The 9242-nt window shown below is 61.7% G+C and overlaps 2 protein-coding genes and 1 non-coding gene across 4 annotated transcripts; 1 reads left to right on the top strand and 2 right to left on the bottom strand.

The window, feature by feature from the left end:
- The first annotated feature begins 228 nt into the window (after positions 1–228).
- GAMT (guanidinoacetate N-methyltransferase) lies at positions 229–1826 on the top strand. The gene is made up of 3 exons (XM_032628169.1): positions 229–565; positions 751–859; positions 1422–1826. The coding sequence occupies exons 1-3, from the start codon at positions 294–296 to the stop codon at positions 1629–1631; spliced, it is 591 nt and encodes a 196-aa protein (XP_032484060.1). The 5' UTR covers positions 229–293; the 3' UTR covers positions 1632–1826.
- A 563-nt stretch (positions 1827–2389) lies between these two features.
- Positions 2390–9201, bottom strand: NDUFS7 (NADH:ubiquinone oxidoreductase core subunit S7). Of its 2 annotated transcripts, XM_032628168.1 has the most exons (9): positions 8860–9201; positions 7804–7938; positions 7110–7143; positions 6361–6429; positions 5724–5841; positions 4243–4422; positions 4016–4062; positions 3104–3192; positions 2390–2559 (listed from the first exon to the last, which is right to left on the bottom strand). In XM_032628168.1, the coding sequence occupies exons 2-9, from the start codon at positions 7811–7813 to the stop codon at positions 2462–2464; spliced, it is 645 nt and encodes a 214-aa protein (XP_032484059.1). In that variant the 5' UTR covers positions 7814–7938; positions 8860–9201; the 3' UTR covers positions 2390–2461. The 2 variants fall into 2 exon arrangements, with proteins under 2 accessions (XP_032484059.1, XP_032484058.1); XM_032628167.1 differs by lacking the exon at positions 7804–7938.
- On the bottom strand, positions 9139–9212 carry TRNAN-GUU. The gene has a single exon. It is a non-coding gene; the product is annotated as a tRNA-Asn (tRNA).
- Between the last annotated feature and the right edge of the window lie 30 nt (positions 9213–9242).

Here is a 9242-nt window from a genome sequence, read left to right as displayed (position 1 = left end):
GGACCTGGGGTGGTCGCAGACTTGGGGGAGAGGTGGGTCTTCTCTCTTGGGAGTTCCTCTGCCCCCTCCTTGCAAACAGGTGGAGAAGTCCTGTGCCCCCTTTGACCCTCAGCCTTCTCTTCCTTTCTCCCCTGCACCAAGGTGGTTCCCTTGAAAGGCCTGTGGGAGGAGGTGGCGCCCACCCTTGCCAGACAGTCACTTCGATGGTGAGGGGCTCTGGGGCACTGGGCGGGGGGCCTCTGCCTGGTTTGCCAGCCCCTCCTTTGCCTGCTTTCTGAGGCACACATGCCTTGATGTGTCACTGGGGTGGCACAGCCCGGGGGGCAGGCACAGACACACATTACAGGAGCCTGCACTCAGGTGCGTGGACATCTCAAGAACGACCGGATTGGGACACAATTCATAGGGGCAGCTGCAGCATGCGAACTCTGGGTTCCCGGCCCGCCTCAACTTGCAGCCAGTGTCCTGACCACGCTGGCTTCTGTCCTCCCGAGCAGGGATCCTGTACGACCACGTACCGCTGTCTGAGGAGTACCTGGCACACGCACCAGTTCAACTCATTTCGGTAGGATCGCTTGCGGTTGGATGGGGGTCTGCCAGCCCTAAGGTGGGGGTCAGCCCAGTGGTGCGCCTGCCGTCCCCACAGGAGGCAACCTCTCCTTCCGGCGTTCCTCTGACCCTGGCGGGAGGCCCGCTGGGAACGCCTCTGCCCATCCCCACCTGACCACGGTCCACCCAACCCCCGGCCAGGACCATGCCTTCCGCCTGCGAAGCCGGGGGGCGTCCTTACCTACTGCAACCTCACCTCCTGGGGAAGCTGATGAAGTCCAAGTACTCGGACATCACCACCATGTTCAAGGTGCTGCAGCCCTGGGCACTCCCTGCCCCGCCCCACGCCCCACCCCTGACAGCAACTTTGGGTGGGGAGGCAGATGGGGTCAGCTGAGACCTGGGGAGGGTCCCTTGCCTCTGGCCCTGGGGGCTCATCTCTTGGGTGGCCTCTGAGCCTCCACTTGTAAGGTCAGGAGAGGTTTCTCCCTAGCTCAAGGACCTTAGATGGCTCCCAAGTGCCCTCAGGATACAGGGATTCAGCCCAAGGTCCCCCAGGGGCATCCCCTCACTCTGCCCTTGTCCCACTCAGGGTGCATCTTTATGGGTCTAGCCACCCCTTGTCTTGGGCCTTTGCCCACTCGGTTCCCTCTGCCTGCGAGGACGTTGTGGGTGAGCAGCCTGTTGATACCCCATGACAGCCAGGAAGCTGTGTGTGGACACCTGGAGATTCCCACCCAGACCTGGGCTTCAACATTTTTCTTAGCAGCCCCGCCCTGCCCCCAAGGGCCTTGGCACTTGTAGGGGTGGCTGGCAGGGTGCCTCCTGAGGCCCAGGGCCCTGGAGGTGACTCGGCACCTCCCTCTGGCCAGGAGACACAGGTGCCAGCCCTGCTGGAAGCAGGCTTCCGGCCGGAGAACATCCACACACAGGTCATGGAGCTGGTCCCACCGGCCGCTGCCGCTATTATGGCCTTCCCGCAGATGATCACAGCCCCTGGTCACCAAGCACTGAGCCCACTGGGCCCACCGGCTCAGCTGCCCCACGCCACCCTGGGGGCTCTGGGCTTCAGGAACCCCTAACCCCCAGACCCCTACTGAGCGCCTTCGTGGCCGGGAGTGCAGGCTCTGGCCCCTCGGCCCTGGTCCAGACCCACACCAGCCACATGACATCAACAAGCTTCCCTAACCTTCTCTGCAAGGGGACGGCCACTATCTTCCTACCATGGTCCTGAGAATGAAATAAACACTAACACTGGGTTTAGCCAGTCAGCACGAGGACACAAACGTGTGCTTGCTTTCCTCTTCCTGCCCCTCCAAGAAAAAGTGAAAGGAAAGAAACCTGGTAAATTGACCACCACCGAGGCAGCGGCCCTACCACTCCGAAGTTTCTGATCCTGCCTCTGAGCCCCCCGCCGTGCCCACTGAAGACACTGCCAATTAGTCACCCGTGGCCCTCAGAGAAGGTGGAACTAGGTCAGGACCTCATAGCAGGTGGCAGCCCCAAGGCCCAGACCCTCTGGTCCCACCCAGTCAGGCTGCACCACGATGCCTCGCTCTGAGTCGACGCCCCTCCAGCCCCAGCACAGGGACACCCTGGATCCGTCTGCCCTGGACCCTGGTGCCCAGCTGGTCGCCACGGTGTCGTCTGCTTCACCCCGACCCGCTCTTGGACGCGTCCACTCCCCTCCTTCATGGCTGGGGCCTCCCACTGGGCCACGCTGGGCCCGGCTGTCCACTCCAGGGGCCTCAGCATCTCCAGGCACAAGAGACAGGCCTGACCCCGCCCCCCTCCCAGGCCCCCACCCCGGCCCACACACCGCGTGGAGCAGGGCCGCCAGGCGGATTTATGGGCTTTATTGACCGCCTCTGGGGGAACAGCGCAGACGCCGCAGGGCGGCCAGGCAGCGGCACTACCTGCGGTACCAGATCTGGAGCCTCTTCTCGCGCTTGATCTTCTTCTGCAGCTGCAGGATGCCATAGAGCAGGGCCTCGGCTGTGGGCGGGCAGCCTGGGGGGCGGGTGGCACCTCAGTCTTCCTGCCCTTCCCCCTCCCCTCCGCTCTGCTCCAGGTGGGGGCAACCAGGCCACTTCCCAGGGTGGGGAGGGGCAAGACAGGGCTCTGCACCAAGAGAGCTGGGGGGCTTGGCCCATCACGGGAAAGGAGCCAGAGGGGGGCAGGGTGGGCAGCTGCTGACCCCAGGGCCGACCTCCCAGCCAGGATGAGGGAGGCCTGGGCTACCCCTCCCAGGCCGAGCTGCCCTGTCCCTGGCCCTCCCGCCACGTGACCCGGCTCGGGACCCGGGAGGACAATGTGGGCTGCCTGCCAACCCCCAGGCCACGCCAGTGTCCGGTGAGGACCCTTGGAAAGGAATGGGGGCAGACTCTTCAGACTGGGAGACCCTCCAGAGACAGCGAGGGGGAAAGGCTGCGGTGTCACTCTTATTCTTGGACCCAAATCTGCTTATTCTTAAAAGGGGGCAAGCTGTCTCAGTGGGGCTGTGGGGATTCTGTGAATCGGGTGAGGGCCGCGTGGGCACCACCTGGGGGCTCACCTGGGACGTAGATGTCCACGGGCACAATACGGTCGCAGCCCCGCACTACAGAGTAGGAGTAGTGGTAGTAGCCACCTCCGTTGGCGCAGCTGGTGGGGAGGGGAGCGCCAGCCGTGAGAGTCTCTCCAGCGACCCGGGCCTCCGTCCCTCCTTGCAGCCCCCAACCCGCACCCCCTTCCAACCTCAAGCAGGTGCCAGGCGGTCAGGAAAAGGGCAAGACTGGGACACAAGTCACAGGAAAGACAGCGGCCACCTGAGACCTTCTGTGGGACTGGGTAGGACAGAAACAAACGGTGGGAATATAAACAGACGACCCTCAGTGAGAGAAGCCAGATGTGAAAGGACACAGCATGTGATTCCATTGATGGGAAACGTCCAGAACAGGCCAGTCCACAGACAGGGAGTGGGTTCCTGGTTGTCAGGGCTGGGAGAGGGGGGTGGGGAGTGACTGCTGATGGGGACAGGGCTTCTATTGGGGTGATGGAATGCTCTGGAATTAGACAGAGGTGATGATTACACAACACTAAGAATGCATTAAAATCCACAAAATTGTACGTTTTGAAAGGATGAACTTTGTAGTATGTGAATTCTACCTCAACCAAAAAGTCAGGTGACTAAATGGCTTTTAATGATACGGAGAAATGAGGTGCTGGCTAGACGGTGAGGAGGCTTGCAACGCGCCCCCCCCCCCCCCCCCCCCCCGAGCAGGACGTCCTTCCTGTGGTCATAACACAGAGAAAGAGAACGAAACTGGACAGGCTGTTGGGGTTGGGGAGCGACTATAACAGGACAGAAGGGGACATTCTGGACAACCCCAATCAGAAAGCAGCACAGAAATGAGACTGGAAGAGACAAGCCAGCGTGTCACCGGCATGTCTGTTGCTGGAAGCCCCCGCCCCGCCGGGCACTCACCTCCCCATAGACACGACGTAGCGAGGCTCTGGCATCTGGTCATAGACCTGGAAGAGACAGGGGTCTGCGTGCAGCTCGAGCCTGGGGGTGGGGGGGGTGGGGCGGGGCTGGGAGGAGGGGATTGGGGGAGGGGAAGGGAGGGAGGGGGTTTGGGGAGGGGGAGGGGTTGGGGAGGGGGACGGGTTGGGGGAGGGGGGAGGGGAGGGGAGGTTGACGGTGGGACCCACCTTGCGGAGCGCGGGGGCCATCTTGTTGGTGAGCGTCCCAGCCACGATCATCACGTCGGACTGGCGGGGGCTGGCGCGGAAGACCACGCCGAAGCGGTCCATGTCGTAGCGGGGCGCTGCCATATGCATCATCTCCACGGCGCAGCAGGCCAGGCCAAAGGTCATGGGCCACAGGGAGCTCTGCAGGGCGGGGAAGTCGGCCCGTGAGTGGACGAGTGGCCCACTGTGTTTAAAGAAATTGGACGATTTCACATAGAAAAATCTGTTTCTAGCCTTTTCTGGGCCCTGCCCACAGCAACCATGTGACCTCCAGACCCCGAAGGCCGCCCTGGACACTGGTCATCGGCCTGAGCCTGATGCCCCAGCCCAGGACTGTGTGACAGGAGGGCCAACTGAGTTAGGCCCATGGGTCTACACTTCCCAACAGCCACATTACCAAAAAGAAAAACAGACAAAAATAAAACCAAGTGCAATTAGCTTTAATAATATAGTCCACATAACTCAGCACATCCTAAATCCCGGCCTCCAACATGGGCACTTGCTGCTCTGAGTGCCCAGTGGCCACACACGGCACAGGTCTAGACCCTGGGGCTCAGCAACCTGGAGGGTCTTGTTCCCAACACCGCCTGGACTCAAAGTGCCAATTCCTCCCGGAAGCCCTCCTGGATGCCCTCTGACTTCTCTCCATCCTTTGGTGCCTGATATCGCCCCTGCCCCCACCCACAAGCTGTTCTCCACCAGAGCTTTCTCTGCTTGTCTGTGTCCAGTCTGGGATCTGGCCAAGGTCCCTGCTGTCCTGTGGATGACCCAATTCAGGTAACAGGGCTCGGGTCACACAGCAGGCAAGGGCTGCCCAACACGGCAGGGCCATGACTCCACAGCACACGGCCACAGCGACCATCGCCACCCTGGAGCTGTGGGCCTGGAGGGACACTCACTGTGGACTCGCTGGTCACACACAGACACCAGGACAGCACCAGCCCGCCCGTCAATGGGGGATTGTTACCCAGCTGGGCGCTCCGAGAGCACTGAAAGGAACCACTGTCCTGGGACAGAGGACACACGTCCGGGGGGAGACACGGACAAGCACGTGAGCGAGCAGACTGTCCCACGGCGAACGTGGGGGTGGGGTGGGGGATTAGGATATTTGCTGGGAAGGAGCTACTGTTTCCATTGTGTATTTCCAGTTAAAAGCATGGGTTTTACGTTAAGAGAGAAAAGAGGGGAATGAACAGAAGACGGAAGGAGAAGAACAGGAGGGAGGTGGCTCATCTTCTCTGGGGGCCAATGCGGGGGGCAGGGAGCACCGAGGGAAGTCAGGCCAGGAACTGCTGGGGGCAGGGCAGGGGTCCTGAGACAGAATCAAAGCCACAGGTCCCCACACGGAGGGGCCCTGGGGGAGTCCGGCCCACTCCATAGCCACGGGAGTGTGGCTGAGCAGCCAGAGGGGGCCCCACGGACGCAGACGAGGAGGGGCTCACCCGGCGGGCCCAGTTGATGAGGTCGTCCAGCTTGGCCACCACATACTCGCCCCGGCTGCTGGGAAGGGCGGCGGATTTGGGGACCACGGCTCCGGCCTGGGACACGGCGGGGTGGGTGCTGGGCACGGGACACAAAGCAAGGGGAGGCGTCAGCCAGGCAGGTATCCTGGCCGGGCCCAGCCCAGAGCAGCCTCTCCGAGGGCAGGACAAAGCCGTGGTCATGGCGGGTCCCCAGAGCAGCACTGGGAGTAGCCGTGAGGCCAGGTCTGCAACGTCCCTGCGCCCCGGCCTGGGGCAGGACATGCCTGCTCGACACCGGAGTGAGAGATGGTGTGGACAGGCCTTTACCGCCTCACTGAGGCCCAGCAGGACCCTGTCCTCTCGGGGACTGTTTCCCCGTCTGGAAAACAGGCTCGGCTGACACACTCTTTAGCGAGGGCCCTCCTGGTCTGGAGTTGTGCAGCCATTGGCCTGGGCGCACAGGAGCGGGCTGGGCAGAACTCTGAGGGCAGGGACCCCCTCACATACCCCGCTGGGTGGTGGGAGTGCCCCGGAGTTGCCACGGGCTGCTGCTGTGCTGGGGTGGGGGGATGTGGAGACTTCAGGGTGTGTGGGCTCCCGGGAAGGCCGATCTCACCTGCTCGGGCTGTCAGCAGCCAAGCTCGGATGGACCCCACGCACTTGCAGAGCTGCACCCACGCCGGAGCTGCGGGGAGACAGACTGCCCATGACTAGCAGCCCAGGGCGCCCCAACATGCTGTGACAGGGTTACCCCGGGGCCAGGATGGGGAAACTGACGAGGGGGTCTAACCCAGCCCACTGCCGGCTTTCGTAAATAAAGTTTTCTTGACACATAACCACACCTATTCACTTCCTTGGTGTCTGGGACTGTTTTTACAGAGGCAGAGCCAAAAACGTTTACCATTTGGCCCTTTAAGGAAAAAAAAAAATCTGCTGATCCCTGGTCTAGAGAGTGCCTGGTTTTCATTTGATACTTCCTTCATTTTCCCCGTCTTCCCTTTGCTTTGCAGTGTGTATTTTATCTGTAGGAAAAAGGCCGTATCAAAACAAACTCAGCCCAAATCCGAGGGCCTGGCAGCCACCTGCCTTCCCGCCCCAAGGAGGCCTACACGGGGCTGCCATCAGAGCAAACGTGCTGAATGCCTTTCGTGCGCCAGGTAGCGACTGGGCTCTCAGGGTACTAGGGCAGGCAGACGTGGGGCTGGGTGCCAGGCGGCCCCTGGCCTGGTGCTGATGGAGGGCCCGCCCGGATCTGAGGCCCCCTGACAGCCCCCTCTGAGCCCCTCCCTGCCAGGGCCTCACTGCGGGGTGTCAGGATCAGAGATGCAGACACGCAGGCAGGCAGGCAGGCAGGCAGGCACTCACCGAAGAGCAAGGATCCCGCGGAGCAGGCCAGGAGCTGCAGAAAGAACCACAGGGTGGGGGCAGTGAGTTGTGGCAGCACCAGAGGCCACAAACGGCCCAGACGGTCCAGCCTCCAGGTGTTTGCCCGTCAGGCCCCCCACGTGGTGCACCCGCCCTCTCACCCTCAGTCTATCTACATTCCATTTAACAAACAACTGATAAAGAGCAATCTTTCAGGGGAATCCCCTGGTGGTCCAGTGGTTAGGACTCCACGCTTCCACTGCAGGGGGCCCGGGTTCGATCCCTGGTCGGGGAGCTAAGATCCCGCAAACCGCAAGGTGTAGCCAAAAAAAAAAACAACCAGTGATCTTTCAGAATGTGAACCAGACAGTGTCATTCCCCTGCTCCCAACCCCACACTCCACGTCAGAGCCACCTTCCCTTTCCTCAGGAATGTCAGTGTCCCTCCTGTCTCAGAGCCTTTGTACTTGCTGTCCCCTCTGCCTGGAGCAGCACTCTCATGGGGCAGCTTTCAGCTCAAATGCCTGGGTCTACACTAGCTCCACAGGCCCTCTAGATCCTGTCACCCTGTTCTAACTCTATCCACATGTCCTCCTGTGGCGCCTGCCTCCCCCTGATGCTAGGGCTTCCCTGGGTTCCCCAGTGTGTGTCTCGGCCTTGGCTCAGCCTGACAGGCATGTGTCAAGTCAACAAACCCATAGACATCAGCGAGGCTCCAAGCCCTGGGCTGGGAGTTCCGGGGTTTCAGAGGCTGGGCAAGGAGTCCAGGCCAACGGCCCAGCCCCGGACTCTTGTGCAAGCTGTTCCTCTCTGAGCCTCAGCTCCCCCACCTGAAAATGTAGGGCTTTTGGTAACCTCAAAGCACAGTAAATGCCCTTCACCTCCAAGGTGAGGGGATTCCAGCCTCTGGACCAGACATTCTTAGCAAGGGGCCGCTGGTGAGGGTTCAGCAGACCGGTGAGCTTGCACGGGAAAGAAAAATGCCCTCTCTATTGTCACCAACGTCTTACTGAAAATTGGCCTTTCTTTAAAATCTGAGTGTAGCCAAAACCACACCGGTATTACCGAGACCGAGGCTTTTCACCAACAGAAATGACAGTGGTTTCCTAACCCCGACATAGAGGCTGCAGCCAACCCTGTGTAAAGGAACGTGTCCACTTCTCACTCCTTCAAAGTCACAGCAGTAGGCAGATCCGTCACTAAACCTCGGCTTTCCAGGCATGAATAATGAAGCTCCCGGGCTGCGAATTGACCCCCGGTTCCCAGACAGAATCCTGGCAACTGTCAGTATAACCGCTTTCCTTTGCAACCCTGTGAATCCATCCTATGCGTTTAATCGCTAATCGGAGGAAAGGTCCCCGGAGCAGCCAGGGTTTGGACGCCTTCTCTGCAGGTGACCGTCCCCTTCCCGGGGTGGCAGGGTGCCCCGGGGTCGCGTCCCTGCCCGGACAGGCCGCGTGACCACCAGCGGTTCCAGCCGCTCTCTGGGCCTCAGTTTCCTCGGATGTCGGGGCTGCTGCCCCCTCGCCGCCTCCTCCCGGAAACTTCAAGGGCAGCATCCCGGGCCGAGCCTGGGTCCCTCCGGCTCCCGCCCCGGCCCCCTCCGAGGCTGGGAGCCTGCGTCGCCCTCGGCATCCGCTTTCCCAAGCGGCCGGGCGGAAAGGCGCCCGGACCGACCCAAGCCCCGACCCCGCCGCCCCGATCCCGCCCCCGCCGCCCCGACCTCGCCCCCACCGCCCCGACCTTCTCACCCGCCAGCGCCGCCATCTTGGCCTCGGCCTTCAGACAACCTCTATGGTTCGTCCTCTTCAGAGCTCCGGGTCCCCGGGGCCGTTGCCCAAAGTGCCTCGGCTCGTGCTCGGAAACCGGAACTCGGGCGGGAACGTTCCGCCTCTGTGGAATCCCCAGCACCGCGCGCCGCCGGACGCCCCACGCGGGATAGAAGGATACGGAAGTGCGCGGGGAGGGTCGTGGCAAAAGAAGGCGAGCCGTCCCCTCTCTTCTTACCCGGGGAAGGAAAAGCGAAAGCACGTCCCTGGGTGGGCTCGAACCACCAACCTTTCGGTTAACAGCCGAACGCGCTAACCGATTGCGCCACAGAGACGGTGCTAAGGCTTGCTTCCAGGCGCCACCC

Source organism: Phocoena sinus, chromosome 3, assembly GCF_008692025.1.
Source record: "Phocoena sinus isolate mPhoSin1 chromosome 3, mPhoSin1.pri, whole genome shotgun sequence".
Classification (NCBI taxonomy): Eukaryota; Metazoa; Chordata; class Mammalia; order Artiodactyla; family Phocoenidae; genus Phocoena; species Phocoena sinus.
This window is presented reverse-complemented; position numbering and strand designations above follow the sequence as displayed.

What these genes read in the sequence shown, in the direction of transcription:
- NDUFS7 (XM_032628167.1), bottom strand. An exon ending in CGCGGGATCCTTGCTCTTCG is followed by an intron (nt 6,430 to 7,109) that starts GTGAGTGCCTGC and finishes GTCTCCCCGCAG; the next exon opens with CTCCGGCGTGGGTGCAGCTC. An exon ending in GCTGCTGACAGCCCGAGCAG is followed by an intron (nt 5,842 to 6,360) that starts GTGAGATCGGCC and finishes TCCCGTGCCCAG; the next exon opens with CACCCACCCCGCCGTGTCCC.
- GAMT (XM_032628169.1), top strand. Translation starts at nt 294, where the DNA reads ATGTGTCACTGGGGTGGCACAGCCCGGGGGGCAGGCACAGACACACAT. An exon ending in CACCAGTTCAACTCATTTCG is followed by an intron (nt 566 to 750) that starts GTAGGATCGCTT and finishes ACCCCCGGCCAG; the next exon opens with GACCATGCCTTCCGCCTGCG. An exon ending in ACATCACCACCATGTTCAAG is followed by an intron (nt 860 to 1,421) that starts GTGCTGCAGCCC and finishes CCCTCTGGCCAG; the next exon opens with GAGACACAGGTGCCAGCCCT.